At 38.8% G+C, this 17,980-nt stretch overlaps 1 protein-coding gene across 2 annotated transcripts in view; it reads left to right on the top strand.

Moving 5' to 3' along the window:
* ADGRG4 (adhesion G protein-coupled receptor G4) overlaps window positions 1-17,980 on the top strand; it is a 120,928-nt gene that overhangs the window by 37,211 nt on the left and 65,737 nt on the right. For both annotated transcript variants that reach the window (XM_011994408.1, XM_011994409.1), the window contains 2 exons: window positions 10,280-16,354; window positions 17,685-17,779. In XM_011994408.1, coding sequence (XP_011849798.1) covers window positions 10,280-16,354; window positions 17,685-17,779 — 6,170 coding nt within the window. The remainder of the gene's footprint in view (window positions 1-10,279; window positions 16,355-17,684; window positions 17,780-17,980) is intronic.

Consider the following 17,980-nt stretch of genomic DNA (forward strand, 5'->3'; position numbering starts at 1 on the left):
TTTTTGGTCTATTGATGTCCGATTGCTTCAGTATTATTTGTTGAAAAGGTTATCCTTGCTTTATTGAGTTGATTTTGTACCTTTGTCAAAAATCAGTTGAGCATATTTATATGTGTCTGTTTCTGAGTTTTCTATCTGTTCCAATCATCTATATATCTATCCCTCTGCCAATACCACACTATCTTGATTGCTGTAACTTTACATCAAGCCTTAATATTGGGTAGAGTGATTCCTCTAACCTTATTCTTCTTTTCAAAATTTGGTTTAGTTATTTCAGGGATTGTGCATTTCCATAAAAATTTTAGACTAAGCTTGTCTGTTTGCATATAACCTTGATGGAATATTGACAGGAATTGGATTATATCTGTATATCAATTTGAAGAGAACTGACGTCTTTACTATATCGAATCTTCCAATACGTGAACACAGCGTGCCTCTCCATTTTTTAAGGTTTTCCTTGATTTCTTTCATTAGCATTTTGTGATTTTCAGCATACACATGCTTTAAGTGTATACCTAAGTATTTCATTTTCATTGGAGCAATTGTGAAATAGCATTGTGCTTTTGATTTCAGTTTCTGCGTGTTCATTTTTAGGACATAGAAATGTGATTGCTTTTTGTGTGTTGATTTTGTATTCTGAACTCATTTATGAGTTCTGATAAATTTTTTTTCTTGAAGATTCCTTGAGATTTTGTATCTGGACTACTGCATAATCTGCAATGTCTTCAAAATTTTTTTTTTTTTTTTTTTTTTTTGCCTTGTTGGAGTGCCTCTAACTTCCAGTACCACGTTGAATCATACTGGTGAGAGTGGACATCCTCGCCTTGTTCCTGATCTTAGCTGGAAAACATTCAATCTTTCACCATTACAGTTGATGTTAGCTGTAGGTTTCTTGATGATGCCCTTTACCATGTTGCTAAAAATCCCCTCTATTCTTAACTTGCCCAGAGATTGTATTGTGAAGGGATATGAGTTTTTGTCAAATGCCTTTTTTTGGATCAGTTGATATGATTTTTCTTCTTTATCTTGTTGATATTGTGGGTTATGTTGATAGATTTTCAAAGGTTTAGCCAGCTTTGCATATTTGGAATAGATCCCACTTGGTCGTGGTATATAATTATTTTTATACATTGTTTCATTTAGTTTGCTCATATATTGTTGAGGATTTTTGTATTTAATTTCAGGAGAGATATTGGTCTGTAGTTTCTTTTTTTTACTGTCTCTGTCTGATTTCAGTATCAGGATGACACTGGCCTCATAAAATGTGTTGGAAAGCGTTTGTTCCTCTTTTCTGGAAGAGATTCTATAAAATTGGTGTTAATTCTTCCTTGGCAGTAAACTCCATTGAAATCATCTGGGCCTGGAGATTCTTTTGTGAAGGCTTTTAAATTACTAGTTCAATTTCGTTAATAGCTAAGGGCTATTCATATTGTCTATTTCCTCTTGATGGCGCTTTGGTAATTTATGGGTTTTGAGGAGTTGTCTATTTCTTCTAACTTGTTGAATTTGTGAACATAAAGTTATTCATAATACTCTCTTATTATCTTTTTAATTGCTGCAGAATAAGTAGTGATATTCTCTGTTTCATTTATGATATTGGTGACTGACTTGTGCTTTTCTCTTTTTACTTTTATCAGTCTTGCTATAGGTTTATCAATTTTATTGACTTTAAAAAATCATCTTTGTTCCATTGATTTTTCTCTATTGTTTTCTTATTTTTAATTTCATTGAGTTCTTTTATGGTCTTGATTATTTTTTCTTCTGCCTGCTTTGGATTTATCTTGGGATTTTTTTTAGACTCTTGAGGTGGGAGCTGAGATTATTGTTTTGAGATCTTTCCTCCTTTTAAAGGTATGCATTTAGTGCTATAATCTTCCTTCTCAGCACTGTTTTAGTTGCATCTCCCAAATTTTTTAAATTAAATTTAATTTGATTAAAATAATTTTATTTAATTCAATGTTTTACTTTTTTTTTTCTTAAAATGTCTTCTTTGATTCATGGGTTATGCAGAAGTGTGTTGTTTAGAACTTTTCTATGGTCTTTCTGTAATTGGTTTCTAGTCTGATTTCATAATAATCAGAGAGGGCAGTCTTATAAATTTACTTCTTTTAAATGAAGTTTGTTTTATGGCCCTGTATATGGTCTATGTTGGTGAATATTTCATGAGTGCTTCAAAAATATATATATTCTGCCACTGTTGACTGGAGTGCTCTATGTCAACTAAAGTCTGTTGATTGTGTTGTTCAGAACTTCTATATACTTGCTGATTTTCTGTTTAGTAGCTTTATCACTTGTTGAGACAGGAGTATTAAAATTCCTAACTATAATTATGGATTTACCATTTTTCCTTTCAGCTCCATCAGTTTTGCTTCATGTATTTTGAGACTCTGTTGTTTGATATGTATGCATTTAGGATCACCATGTCTTCCTGGTGGAGCAATGCATTTAGTATTATGTAGTGTCTTTTCTTGAGTCCAGTAATTTTCCTTGCTCTGTACTCTAGTGAATATTATTATAGCCATTTTTACTTTCCTTAAACTTACTGCTTGCGTGGTATAATTTTTCCATTCTTCTACTTTCAACCTACCTATAAGATGATATTCGAAGTATATTCTTTTGTAAACAGCAACCTATGGGTTACTCGAGCATACTTGATTTATTTATGGGGTTTTGAGTTTTTCTTTGTATGGTTTTCCTAGTGGTTGGTCTTGGTATTACAATATGAAAATGTGACCTACCGTAGCCTACTGTTGTCAACATTTTACCAGTTTGAGTGAAGTATGGAAACCTCACTTCCATTTTGGTCCTTTGACCTTCCTCACTGTTCAGATTTTTTTTGAGAAGGGATCTCACTCTGTCATCCAGACTGGAGAGAAGTGGAGTGCAGTGGCATGATCACAGCTCACTGCAACCTCAAACTCCTGGGCTCAAGCAATCCTCCTGTCTCAGTTTCCCAAGTAGCTGGGACTATAGGTGTGCACCACCACATCCGACTATTTTGTTTTTTAATTTTTGGTAGAGTTAGGGTCTCACTTTGTTGCCCAGGTTGGTCTTGAACTCCTGGCTTCAAGCAATCCTTCTGCTTTGATCTCCCCAAGTTCTGAGATTATAGGCAAGAGCTGCCATATCCAGCCACTTTTAAATTTTGTTGTTTTAAATATCAGATGTTACAATTTTTGTCTCAATCATCAAATATGATTTATAAAACTCATGAGGAAAAGGATCATCTATTTTATATACCCATATTTTTGGTCTTTCCTTTGCTCATTTTTTCTTTCTGATTCTCCAAGATTCTTAAAAAAAATTATTTCTGTTTAAAGTAATTCCTTTAGCTAATCTTTTAAAGATAGGTCTGCTAGTGACAAGGTATCTTAATTTTCCTTCATCAGAGAATGTTTTCATTTCCATTTTATTTCTGTAAGATAGCTTTGCTGGATATAGAATTCATGGTCAACAATTCTTTTCTATCAGCTTTTGAAAAATTTTATGACAGCTTCTTCTGGTCTCCTTAGTTCTGAATGAGAAATCTATCATTTAAGTTGTTGCTCTTCTATAAGTAATGTTTGTTTCTTTCTGTCTACTTTCAAAATCTTTTGTCTTTTAGTTCTCAAAAGTTCAATTATGATGTGCCTTGCCACAGATTTCTTTGGCTTTTATCCTTCTTGGAATTTGTTTAGCTTTTGGAATCTCTAGGTTTGTGTCTTTTGTCAAATTTGGGAAGCTTTTAGCCTTTTTTTTTTTTTTTTTTTTTTTTAATATACATTCAGCCCCATTGTCTTTCTCCTCTCTTTTAAGGTTATGGTAATATGAATGTTGGATATTTTGTTATTGTTCCACAGGTCATTGAGGCTATCTTCATTTTTCTTTTCAATGCATTTTCTCTATTGTTTAGATCAGGTGAAATCTATTATTTTATCATTATGTTTACCTGTTCTATCTTCTGTCATCTCTACTGTACTATTAAGTCCATCCAACTGGTCTTAAAAATTTGCCTTTGTATTCTTTCATTCTATAATTTCCATTTGGTTCCTTTTTTTTTTTTTTTTTTTGTTTCTTTGTTTTTTTCAATACAGAGTCTCGTTCTGTCGCCCAGGCTGGAGTGCAGTGGTGTGATCTCGGCTCACTGGAACCTCCGTCTCCCAGGTTCAAGGGATTCTCATGTCTCAGCCTCCTGAGTATCTGGCATCCACCACCATGTCTGGCTAATTTTTGTATTTTTAGTAGAAATGGGGTTTCATCATATTGGCCAGGCTGGTCTGAAACTCCTGGACTCACATGATCCATCCGCCTTTCCTCCCAAAGTGCTGGGATTACAGGCATGAGTCACCGTGCCTGGTCCCATTTTATTTTTTTCCAAATAATTTCAAAAAGTTTAAGTTCAGGATTTTCAGGTTTGTTACCTAGGTAAATGTATGCCATGGTGGTTTGCTGCACCTATGAACCCATCGCCTTGATTCTTTCTTAACAATTTTTATTTCTTTTCTGAGATTCTTTTTTTTTTTTTCATTTCAAGAGAATTTGTAATTGCTTGCAGAATTATTTATATGATGATTGCTTTAATATCATTGTCAGATAATTCCAGTGACTGATTCATCTAGGTTTTAGCATCAGTTGATTATCTTTTCTTACTCAAGTTGTGATTTTGTTGCTTCTAAATATGACAGGTAATTAAAAAAAAATTGTATCCTGGACATTTTGTCAATTATGTTAGGAGATTCTGTGTCTTCTTTAAATCTTTTATTTTAGCAGTCAGTCATTCTGGTTGGGCTTAGCACACAGGTCATGGTCCATTTTTGTGGGCTGTACTTCCAAATACAACTTAATTTTTAGAGTCTTTGTGATGTTGTTTCATCTTGCTTGATTTATCCGGTACCCCTGAGACTTCCACCTGTCTCTGCTGGTGCTTCTTGGGTGGAGAGCAGAAGGCATCTCCTCAGGCCAGGCCTCCAACTCTCTCTCAGAGGGAGATGGATGTGGGGGCATCCCCCTACCAATGCCTCTTGGCTTCCGCTAGTCTCTGGACAGGAAAGGAAAATATTGGGCTAGTTTTCGTAGACTTGGCCACCTGCTGCTGGAGATCCCCTTTTTCTTGTTTCCCCTGCCTGCCTTGGTGTCTCTGGGTGAGGGAGGAGAATCTCAGTACTGCAGGGATAAAGAGACTTCCTGGATCAGGCCACTTGCTATTACTGGCTCCTTTTTTACTCTTATGCCTGCCTGCCTTGGTTTTTCTGAGTGGGTGAGGAGAAACTTGGGTTGGCAAAAACAAATAGTCTTCCTAGACTGGGTTCTGTTCAGCCAGTGTTTTTTGGTGGAGAGGGGAGATTCAGGCCTGACAGGGAAGGAGAATGCTTCTCTTGGTTGCTTATTGTTAGCAAGGTGCCCAGTCCGTCTCCCTTGCTGGAGTATCCGACTTGCCTGAGGTTGTCAGAGGGACTCCCATTTGATCCAGAAGGGGAATGAACCTACTTGGACTGACTTCTGTTGCTAAGTTGGGGATTGGGAAGCATAGGTCCTGGGCCACATTTTTATGTTGGGTTTGGTGAGGGGGAGAAGATAACTGCCACTATGTTGTTCCTTTATTCTTGGGGTCCCAAACCAGTTTGTTTTATTCTTAGCACATTTTGTAGTTCTTTGGTTGTCTCTTACACCATTTCCAGGATTTGTAGTTGTACCTTTTGGGGAGGAGCAGAGAAAAGTGGATCTATGCCATCTTGTTCAGTTGAGAAGTCTGCATTTGCTTTTAACATCAGTTCTTGGGCAGTAAAAGCTCTTGAGTGTATATGCGTAGACAGATAGGGTGCAACAAAATGACAGAGATAATATCACTGGCATTGTAACTACCTTACTCACTTACAACATTTTCTTTTCCGAGAAGGACAGGCATTAAATTCAATGGAGATAAGTGTGCCATTTAGGATAAAAAAAATCCCCACCACATATAGGGAAAAGAGAAAGATTGATGAAGCAGAAGTAAAGTGAACTTCACTCATTAGAAATGATAGGTGCACAGAAAGTCTGAATTACTGAATTTAAGAAAAACAAAAGTATGTACAGCTTAAGACAATAAGGTCACCAATAAACAAATTAAGTTATAAAAGAAATTTATATTCAGTATCAGTCTACATTATACAAAATGATCTTGAATGTTCAATCATTTTCAATGCCAACCCATTGTAATTAATTTCTAGATGTGAGGTTTATAGGAATCTTTAATTCCAATGGATCCTGATTCTAAAAAGCTACTGATCGTTTGACTGAATTGTCTTTATCTAGGATATGAATGATTATTCAAGACAGATATTATATCAGAGAATGTCCATAATTTGGGATCCCCACTGAGTTTTGATTCCTGGGCCAGCAAAGTCACCTTGATGTTTTAGTTTAGCATTGCAATGCTGTCCTCTAAAGTTTGTTTCACTGTTTTGGGTGACTGCTGTTTCTTGCACTGTTCAGCACTTGCAGAACTTGGCATTTAGTATTTAACTTTGTTTCTCCTTGGTACCTTCCGATAGAGTCTCTTTCTTTCTTTCTCCTTGGATTGGGGCGTTTCCATTTAAATTGAGGGCATACATTTATGAGTGCTGGATAATTGAAGCATTGCTACATGCTGTCTAATTTCTTCTCTAAATCTTTTATCTGTGAAAATCTCATCTCAACACTGCACTTCTCTGAGCCTCATCTCTAAATGAAAGCATTGAATATAATCTCCAAGTCCTGGCTCTAAAATTCTGGGATTTTAATGAATGAAGATTTCAGTCTTTATTAATACAGACTTTAGAAGAAAAATTTGATACAGCAGTCCCTCTGGAAGAAACCTTGCATCTGAAAGATTTAATGGAAGGTTTGCTGAAATATACAAAGCCAGACTTTAGGTTAAAATGGAGCAATGTAAGATGCATTATTTCTTGAGGTCTCTGCTACTTAAAATGCCACCTGCTTGGCAATTTAGCTCAACTCATTTGTTTTTATCTTTCTAAATCTTATATTCCTTCTTGAGGTGCTTACTGGAAGTGTTAATAACAATTGCTACATCTATGACTTACCCCTCTCTGATAAAAATACCGTGTCTAACTCCCATTTCCCGTCTTCTAAAAGAGTTTTCCACTACTTATGGATTACTCCAATAGTACTCTTTGAATGCTGCATCAAAGAAGATAACTTAGGCTTTTATGGTATTTAGTGTTTTATTGTTTTCCTAAAAAGTGAATGCAGTTAAATCATTAATGTTTTGTAAAGGAGAGGGAATTGTGAGCTCTGCTCTCAACAATTAGTGTATTCATAGAGTGATTTCAGGCTGTAGGATGCCACACTCCTCAAATGTGCTAGAAGTGACACTTTCACAGAGGTTTGCTAAGCCAGTTGGCTGGTGTAAACCCATCTACAAAATTGGAAACAAGATCCCGACAATTCTCCTTTCACATGAAGTTATGGACAAATTTGAAAGCATAAAGCTTGAAATACACGTTTGGCTGCTGAAGTATACCAGTTTCTTGATAAGGCCTAACATAATGTGGATCTGTGATAATTGGAAAAATGTCATAAAATTAAGTGAAAAAGTACTTTTTGTATAGCTTCGACTTTTCCCCTTATAAACGTGTGTACTTTTATCAACTCATCTAATATGGTCAGTTACAGGATTGTTACTCATTCTACTTGCTAATGACCACAAAATCCTAAAGAACATCCTACACACACCTCAAAATTTCTGGATATGCAAATTATAAGTAATTTTAATGCCCAAGACAGTGAAACAAATCAGTAGATTGTCTACTACCACAGTTATTCCTACATCATAGGTAATATGCTTCTCAGATGGATGAATTCAAAATACTAATTTCCCTAAGTTAAACATGAATGATTTCATTTTGGGTGATTTGAATTGGAGAAAGATCGTGACTCAGCCTTGAATTTTGCTATGTACCATTTTCACCTGGATATTCACTATTATCCTAAATTCCACTTGCCCACATCTGAACTGGGTGTTTTTCTTCTGAGTGAGGCTGCCTTCCCAATTTTTCTGTTTTTATGAATATTACCACTATTCTCCAAGTTGCCCGGAAGCAAAATTTGATTTCTCTGAGATTTCTCTCTCTTCTTTATCTCTTAAACCTCTTTGTTGTCATACCCTGTCAATTCTTACTTTCCAGTAGATATGGGGATAGGAATCTTCACACTGCTCTCACATTGTTCCAAGCCTTATTCAGTTATTCAGTTAGCTTACAAATAGATACTAAACATCTACCACGTGCGAGGCACTGGGATAGACGCTAAAGATACAATGGTGGGCAACAAAAGACGAGGACTCTGTCCACGTGGTCTAGCGAGGAAGAGAGACATTAAAAATCACATAAATCTCCAGCTATGACACATTACATGAAGAAGAGGTATGAGGTGTCATAAGAATCTAGAATAGATTGGTGTGAGCTAGTCATGAAAGTCAGGGAAGGTAGTCTTCCCTGAAGAGGTGATGCATGAGATGAGAACTGAAGGACTGGCAGAAGTTAATCAGATGGGGAAGGATGGGAAGAACATTCTAAGTAGAGGTTACAGCAAATACAATGGTCTTGTGGTGGGAAAGAGCATGCCAAGTATTATAGAACTAAAAAGAGGAAGACTAAAAAAAAAAAAAAAAAACACACAGAGAGAACTTAGCACAAATTGAGACTGAAGAGATAGGGAGGGACCAAATCATGCATCGCTTCATATGCTTTATTAAGAAAAAATTTTCTTTTTATCCTATGAGCAATAGAAAGCAACTAAAGAGAGCTCAGTGCGTGTGTGTGTGTGTGTGTGTGTGTGTGTGTGTGAGTGTGACAGAGAGAGAGAGGAGGGGCATCAGATATTGGCATTAAAAAAATCACTTTGGTTGTATTATTGAACAGATTAGATGGGGTCCAAGATTAGTGGCAGACAGTTCAATTGGGAGGCTACCGCAGTAGTCCAAGTGAAAGATGATGGTGACTGGTTAGGTTGGTAAGTGATGGAGATAGAGATAAACTGGGGGGAGCCAAGAGATATTTAGGAGCTACAATCAATAGGACAAGATTATGGATTGGCTATGGCAGGTGAGAGAGAGAATGAAGGAGACAGAGGGAGAGAGAGAGTTGGAGCTTGCATAATTTAATGTAGGATAGTGTAGGGCCAGTCACTGAAGGAATACCAGAAGAGGACCCAGTTTGGGAAGAAGTTAATGAGTTCAAGCTGGAGCATGTTGAGTTTGAGGTGTTAATGAGATATCCAAGAAATGATATCAAGTAAACAATTGTTTATATAAATGTGGGGCTCAAAATAGAGATCTGGTCAAGAGATATAACTTTGAGATTTGACTGTGTATAGGTGTAAATTGAAATCCTAGGTATAGAGAAACTATACAGCCAAATGAGAAGAGGTCCTGGGACAAAGCCTTGGTCAGGTAAAATAGGATGCGTCCAGAAATGAGTGGACAGAGACGTAGGAGAAAACGCAGGAGTGTGTTGTGCAATGGAAAGCAATGAAAAGAGTATTTTCAACTCATTAGTGCTACGAAATAAATGCTAATTTGGGAGTTTCAGGTTAAAACATTTTCAATCTAGTGTTTAAATGAGTGACAGAAGTTTGACCAAGTGAAAGTCAACTGTTTTTTGAGCACTTACTCTGTATGAGAAGCTATGCTAAGTGTTTGATGCACATTAACTCACTTACTCTCATAACAATTTTGTAGGATAGGTGTTATTATAATCCTCATATTATAGAGGAGGAAATTGAAGCACAGAGAGGTTAAGCAACTAGTCCAAGGTTATGTAATGAGTGTGAAAGTGATGGTGCCAGTATTTAAAACTAATCCATTTGAATCTAAGGCTGAATTTTCTTTTTGGAATATTTTAAATTACACAATTCAATTTCTTTAATAGATATAGGAATATTCAAGTTATCTGTTTCTTCTTAAGTGAGTTCTTATAGCTGTGTCTTTCAAGGAATTGGATCATTTCCCAAAGCTAATCATCTTAATTAATGCACTACTGTGGCATGCATCCCTCTTTCAGGAATGTTTATATATTTTATGAAGATACTACAAAATGGATGTCCTCCTACCAGTTACTTAACCAGGGTGTTATGAGTGCCATATAGAGATCTTAGAGAGTAGAAAATTGTCTTAAGGAAAATCAAGTGATCAAGTGATTTGATTATATCTGTGGTACTTTCTTACAAGATGAAAATAAATTATAGAGCTCTTTCTTAAAGAATTGTCTCTAATTTCCAAAGCTGAATCCAAAATACCACTTTCTTTCTGATTTTTTAGTTGTTCCTGAAAATATGACAATTCAAGGAAAAAGTACAACTGCTTCACAACAAATAGATATGACCACTCCATCCCAAATTACTGGAGTAAAACCACAAAAGACTGCACATTCCTCTGCAGTGTTGTCTCAAAGCATACCTATATTTGCAACTGATTACACAACCATATCATATTCCAATACAACATCTCCACCTCTGGAAACAATGACTGCACAAAAGATCTTAAAGACACCGGCAGATGAGACAGCTACATTTGCAGTAGATGTTTTATCAACTTCATCAGCCATCTCTCTGCCTACCCAGAGTATATCCATAGGCACTACTACCAATTCCATGAAAAAAACGAAATCCCCATCTTCAGAAAGCACAAAGACAACAAAAATGACTGAAGCCATGGCTACTAAAATCTTGCAACCACCTACACCTTCTAATTTCCTATCCACATCCAGATTTACCAAGAATTCAGTTGCATCTACAACTTCAGCAATGAAATCTCAGTCGGCTGTTATGAAGACAACATCTTTATTTTCAATTATTGAGTCAACATCTATGTCTACAACACCTTATCTCAAACAAAAATCCACAAATATTGGGGTACTCCCTATCTCCACAGCTGACCAGGAGTTCATTGAATCTATAGCTGCTGAAACTGTACCTTGGTTTACAATGGAAAAGACTTCACCTGCAGCTACTCATGTTGGGACTGCATCAGTATTCCCACCTGAGTCTGTGCTCATCTCCACAGCTGCTCCAGTAGATTCTGTATTTCCTAGAAACCAGACAGCATCTCCATTGGCAACAACTGATATGAACATAGCATTTACAGTCCATTCATTAACTCTCCCAACTAGGTTTATTGAGACCACGCCTGCCCCAAGGACAGCTGAAACAGAATTGACATCTACAAATTTTCAGGATGTGTCTTTATCCAGAGTGGAAGATGCCATGTCTACCTCCATGTCTAAAGAGACCTCCTCTAGGACTCTTTCTTCCTTAAGATCCTTTTCATTTACTGGGACTGAGAGTGTACAGACAGTTATTGATGCTGAAGCTACACATACAGCCTTAACTCCTGAAATCACACTTGCGCCTACAGTGGCTGAAACTATGCTTTCCTCCACAATCACAGGACGAGTTTGTACCCAGAATACACCTACAGCTGATGGACAAATGCTTACTTTGATTTCCACTAGATCAGCTTCCACATCCAAGGCACCTGAGTCAGGTGCAACATCCACAACTGATGAAGCTGCCCATCTGTTCTCCAGCAATGAGACCATTTGGACTTCCAGGCCAGACCAGACCCTGCTGACATCTATGAACACAACCACCATACTCACATTTGTGCCTAATGAAAATTTTACATCAGCATTTCATGAGAGTGCTACTCATACAGAACTTTTATCTACAACTACCAATATCACCCCACTGAAAGCATCTCCAGAGGGCGAAGGTACCACTACCACTGATGCTACTACCGCCAGATATACAACAGCTGTATCCAAATTGGCATCACCATGGTTTTCTAATTTCTCCATAGTTTCTGGAACCACATCCATAACCAGTATGCCTGAATTTAAACTTACCACCTTACCACTAAAAACAATCCCTATGTCTGCAAAACCTGCAAATGAACTTCCTTTGACACCAAGGGAGACTATTGTTCCATCAGTAGATATAATATCTACTCTTGCTTACATTCAACCAAATTTTTCTACTGAGGAAAGTGCTTCTGAAACCACACAAACAGAAATAAATGGTGCAATTGCATTTGAAGATACAACGACCCCTGTACCAAGGTCAGCAACAACACAAAGATTTAATGCCACTGTGACAAGAAAAGAAGCAACTTCCCATTATCTTATGGGAAAATCAACTATAGCAGCAGTGGCTGAGGTTTCTCCATTTTCAACAATGCTGGAAGTGACAAATGAATCAGCACAAATGGTGACAGCTTCTGTCGCTGTTTCCTCTTTTCCTGAGATAGAAAAGCTAAGTACCCCATTGGATAATAAAACTGCAACAAGTGAGGTGAGAGAAAGTTGGCTTTTGACAAAATTGGTGAAAACCACACCTATAAGTTCATACAATGAAACGACAGAAATGTTTAATTTTAACCACACCTATGTAGCACATTCGACTTCAGAGACATCTGAGGGAATTTCAGCTGGATCTCCCACTTCTGGGAGCACACATATATTTGGTGAACCCCTGGGTGCTTCTACCACAAGGATATCAGAAACCAGTTTCCCCACAACCCCTACAGACAGGACAGCTACGTCCTTGTCTGATGGTATCTTACCTCCACAGCCTACAGCTGCTCATTCCTCAGCAACCCCTATGCCTGTTACTCATATGTTCTCATTGCCAGTTAATGGCAGCTCTGTAGTGTCTGAGGAGACTGAGGTTACCGTGTCTGAGGAGACTGAGGTTACCATGTCTGAGCCTTTTACACTGGTCAGGGCTTTTTCTACATCTGTGCTTTCAGATGTCTCAAATCTATCGTCAACTACAATGACCACAGCATTGGTACCACCTTTGGATCAGACTGCTTCCACAACCAGTGATATTATGCCTACCCACGGAGATTCGATTCATACCACTTCAGAGGCCACAGTAATCTCTGTCAGGAAGACATCCATGGCAGTTCCTTCTCTGACAGAAACACCATTTCCTTCACTGAGACTCTCCACTCCTGTGACAGCTAAGGCTGAAACCACCCTTTTCTCCACCTCAGTTGATACAGTTACCCCATCTACAAACACTCTTGTCTGCTCAAAACCTCCCCCTGACAACATTCCTCCTGCGTCCTCCACTCATGTGATCTCAACTACATCTACACCAGAAGCAACTCAACCCATATCTCTAGTAGAAGAGACTTCTACCTATGCTCTCAGCTTCCCATATACTTACAGTGGTGGTGCAAATGTTGCCAACTTGGCTACTGGCACCGCAGAGACCTCTGTTGTTGATGAGACCGCACCCTCACACATCTCTGCCAATAAGCTTACTACTTCAGTAAACAGTCACATTTCTCCACCTGTCACACATCGTGTACACACACCAGTGTCCACCCACTTGGTGACTAGCACCTCTATCTTATCTTCTGATGAAGACCAGATGACCATATCCCTGGGAAAAACCCCTAGAACTACGGAGGTGACAGAAATGTCCCCATCAAAGAATTTTTTTATTTCATACTCCCGGGGTACTCCGTTTTTGGAAATGACAGATACAGGATTTCCTGAGACCACAATAATTTCCAGTCACCAAACACATTTGCCTTCAGAGATTCCACTTGGGACTCCCTCTGATGGAAATTCGGCTTCATCTCCCACTTCTGGAAGTACACAGATTACACCTACCTTGACCTCAAGTAACACAGTAGACGTTCACATTCCAGAAATGTCTACCAGTCTTGGGAAAACAGCTCTCCCCTCACAAGCTCTGACAATCACCACTTTTTTGTCTCCTGAAAAGGAAAGCACTAGTGTTTTTCCAGCATATACTCCCAGGACCGTGGAAATGATAGTAAACTCCACCTATGTGACTCACTCTGTCTCATATGGCCAGGATACTTCATTTGTAAATACCACAACTTCCAGCTCAGCCAGAATATCAAATCCTATGGACATCAACACAACTTTTTCACACTTGCATTCACTTAGGACACAACCTGAGGTGACTTCAGTTGCCTCTTTCATTTCTGAAAGCACACAGACTTTCCCTGAGTCCTTGTCTCTTTCCACAGCTGGACTATATAATGACAGTTTTACAGTTCTCTCCAACAGGATCACTACAGCCTTTTCCGTTCCAAATGTACCTACAATGCTTCTTAGAGAATCCTCTATGGCAACCTTCACTCCTATTTACCAGATGTCCTCATTGCCAGTTAGTGTAACTGCCTTCACCTCCAAAAAGGTTTCTGACACTCCCCCAATACTGATCACTAAATCTTCTAAAACAATGCATCCAGGTTGTTTGGAAAGTCCCTGTACAGCCACTTCTGGGCCTATGTCTGAGATGTCCTCAATGTCAGCTAATAACTCTGCTTTCACACCTGCAACAGTCTCTTCCGACACTTCCACAACAGTTGGGTTATTCTCTACTTTATTGTCTTTGGTTACCCCCAGGATTACTATGACCATGCAAACATCTACATTGGATGTCACACCTGTGACATATGCTGGGCCTACTTCAAAAAGCAAAATGGTTTCCTCTGCTTTCACTACAGAAATGATAGAGGTACCTTCCAGGATCACACCTACAACCTTTCTCTCTCCAACAGAGCCAACTTTCCCCTTTGTAAAAACCGTTCCCACCACTATTATGGCTGGGATAGTGACTCCATTTGTAGGTACCACTGCCTTTTCTCTACTCAGTTCTAAGAACACTGGAGCTATTTCCTCCATTCCAAAGACCACATTTTCACCATTTCTATCAGCAACTCAACAGTCATCACAAGCAGATGAGGCTACAACTTTGGGCATATTGTCTGGAATTACTAAGAGGTCCCTATCTACTGTGAACAGTGGTATGGGTGTAGCTCACACAAATACATATTCCAGAACCACTGCTCCTGAAAATATGCTTTCACCTACTCATGCAGATAGTCTCCATACTTCCTTCAATATTCAGGTTTCCCCATCTCTGACTAGCTTTAAGAATACTTCTGGAGCCACAAAAAATGTTAAAACAACCACCACTTACCTTTCTTCTAATACTAGAAAGATGACTTCCTTGTTAGAAAAGACTTCCTTAACAAATCATGCCACATCTTTGAATACCCCTGTTTCATACACTCCGTGGACCCCATCCAGTGCAACTCCACCCTCTTTGGCATCATTTCTTTATTCACCTCATAGTAGTGAAGCTGAGTTCTCTACTCCAGAGACCTCTCCTCCTCCCACATCCCAAATGGTTGAATTTCCAGTTCTGGGAACAAGAATCACATCTAGTAATACCCAACCTCTGCTTATGACTTCCTGGAGCATACCCACAGCTGAAGGTTCTCAGTTTCCAATTTCCACCACTATTCATGTACCTACATCCAATGGGATGGAAACAGAGACTCTACACCTTGTTCCTGGGCCTTTGTCAACATTCACAGCCTCTCAGACTGGTCTAGTATCTAAAGATGTCATGGCAATATCATCAATTCCTATGTCAGGAATTCTTCCTACCTATAGGCTTTCTGAGAACCCTTCATTATCAACACCCTTAAGAGCTATCACTCCCACATTGGCTGACGTTAAGCACACATTTGAGAAAATAACCACATCTGTAACTCCTGGGACCACACTCCCATCAATTCTTTCTGGTGCCATTTCAGGATCTGTAATTTCAAAGGCTGCTACTTCACCCATTCTGACAAGGCTCTTATCTAGTCTCCCTTCTGGCTCCCCTCTGGCAACTGTATCTAATGCCCCTCATGTTATGACTTCCTCTACAGTAGAGGAGTCAAAATCAACATTTCTGACATCTGACATGATATCAGTGCACCCATTCACTAACTTGACAACACTACCCTCTGCTACTATGAGCACCATACTCACCCAAACCATTCCTACACCTACACTGGGTGGTATCACTACTGGCTTCCCAACTTCTCTCCCTATGTCTATAAAAGTCACAGATGACATTGTGTACATTTCCACACACCCTGAGGCATCCTCCGGAACCACAGTAACTGCCAACCCCAGGACTGTGCCTCATCCTTCATCCTTTAGCAGAAAGACTATGTCACGTTCTACAACTGACCACACTCTATCTGTTGGTTCCATGCCTCTGCCTAGCTCTACAATAACATCTTCATGGAGCAGAATTCCAGCAGCATCATCACCCTCTACCTTAATTATTCCTAAGCCCACACTGGACTCCCTTCTAAATATAATGACTACTAAAACCACTGTTCCTGGAGCCTCATTTCCACTAATATCCACTGGGGTGACACATCCTTCTACAGCAACTGTGTCTTCACCAATATCGTCCTTTTTTGAGACAACTTGGCTGGACTCCACACCTTCCTTTCTATCTATGGAAGCATCACCTTCGCCTATTGCCACCAAGTTCACAGGTACTACTCCATAATGCATGTGGTGTAGCCCCAACAGAATTCGTGCACTATGGGTCATGTGTTTTCCAAAGTGGCCCATTCTTGGAAGGCAGAAAAGAATGAAGAAGGGTGCAGGTGTTTTTTATCTCCTTCAGACAATGGGTACAGTGAGTACCTTGTCCAAATACAAAATTCTCTCGCCATCTTTTTTGTCTCTGCTTTATTGGCATGTAATGTAAATGTATCTTTTCACTCAGCATGACAATTTCTAAGCCTACTTTCCACCTGTTTTGTTCTTGACGGTCTGACTCTGATTCTGCCAGTGTGCATACGGACTAGGAACATCACCCCTTCCCAGTAAGAGGATCATATGGCCTTAGGTCTGAGCATGCTGACCACCCACCGGAAAACACCAGAAAAAACACCAGAAGATATCCTATCTTACCTTTTGGATTCCTTTTATGCAGGTCTCAGCCTTCTCCAATCCCTACCTGCAGCTGGCTAGGAGTGCTTGTCCAAGGCCAGGGAATACTTGGCTTCCATATTGTTCAAATTTTGAATGCTTCTGCAACTTTTTTTTTTTTTTTTCGAGACAGAGTCTCACTCTGTCGCGCAGGCTGGAGCGCAGTGGCACCTTCTTGGCTCACTACAAGCGCCATCTCCGGAGCTCACCCCATTCTCCTGCCTCAGCCTCCCGAGTAGCTGGGACTACAGGCACCCACCACCATACCCAGCTAATTTTTTGTATTTTTAGTAGAGATGGGGTTTCACAGTGTTAGCCAGGATGGTCTCGATCTCCTGATCTTATGATCCGCCCTCCTCGGCCTCCCAAAGTGCTGGGATTACAGGCGTGAGCCACCGCGCCCGGCCTGTTCCTGCAACTTTTAACATTCTACAATAGAAATTTGATAGGATACACAAGAGCGAGAGGGAAAAAAGGAGAGAAAAATCTAAAGCAGAAAACAAGGCACAGGAAGAAAAAAAACAACAGTTATTTTCTCAGGGAAAGTGATCTTCTGAGATAATATTCAGCTTGGCCGTTGAGTGGACTGAAAGTCTGTTGGTCAATGAGAGTGGAGAATTGGTGGGATTTGTGGAGTGTCTGTCAACTAGAAATCAAGGAAGTGTCCAAATAATTAAAGCAAAACTGGGATGGTAACATCCCAGTTCTGCTTTTTGATATGGAGTCAAAGTGTTGGTTCTTGACCTTGGAGTTAAATTAAGCTAAGTTTAGGCAGTAGACATTATTATTTGGTTTACTTTAAAACAGAGAACACTTTTCACCAAATTTACAGAAGTCAAATTTCTTGAACTAAATGAATAAAATTAACCTCCTTATTTTTAATTACAGTTTCCTTCTACAATGTTGAAATGAGCTTCTCTGTCTTTGTTGAAGAGCCAAGGATCCCTATTACCAGTGTTATAAACGAATTTACAGAAAATTGGGTAAAATAATCTTTTGCATATTTATGGTATATATAAATATGTCAATATATACATGTATATATATGACAGAGTATATTAAAACTAGGCTTTACTTTTTTCTACCAATAATAAATTTCACAGCTAAGAAGTTTGATTTTTTTTTTTTTTTTGCTGCAAATCTGTCTATTCTGTAAGCAACATCATGAGAATATATGCAATCTC

Source organism: Mandrillus leucophaeus, unplaced genomic scaffold (assembly GCF_000951045.1).
Source record: "Mandrillus leucophaeus isolate KB7577 unplaced genomic scaffold, Mleu.le_1.0 Scaffold456, whole genome shotgun sequence".
NCBI classification, from domain to species: Eukaryota; Metazoa; Chordata; class Mammalia; order Primates; family Cercopithecidae; genus Mandrillus; species Mandrillus leucophaeus.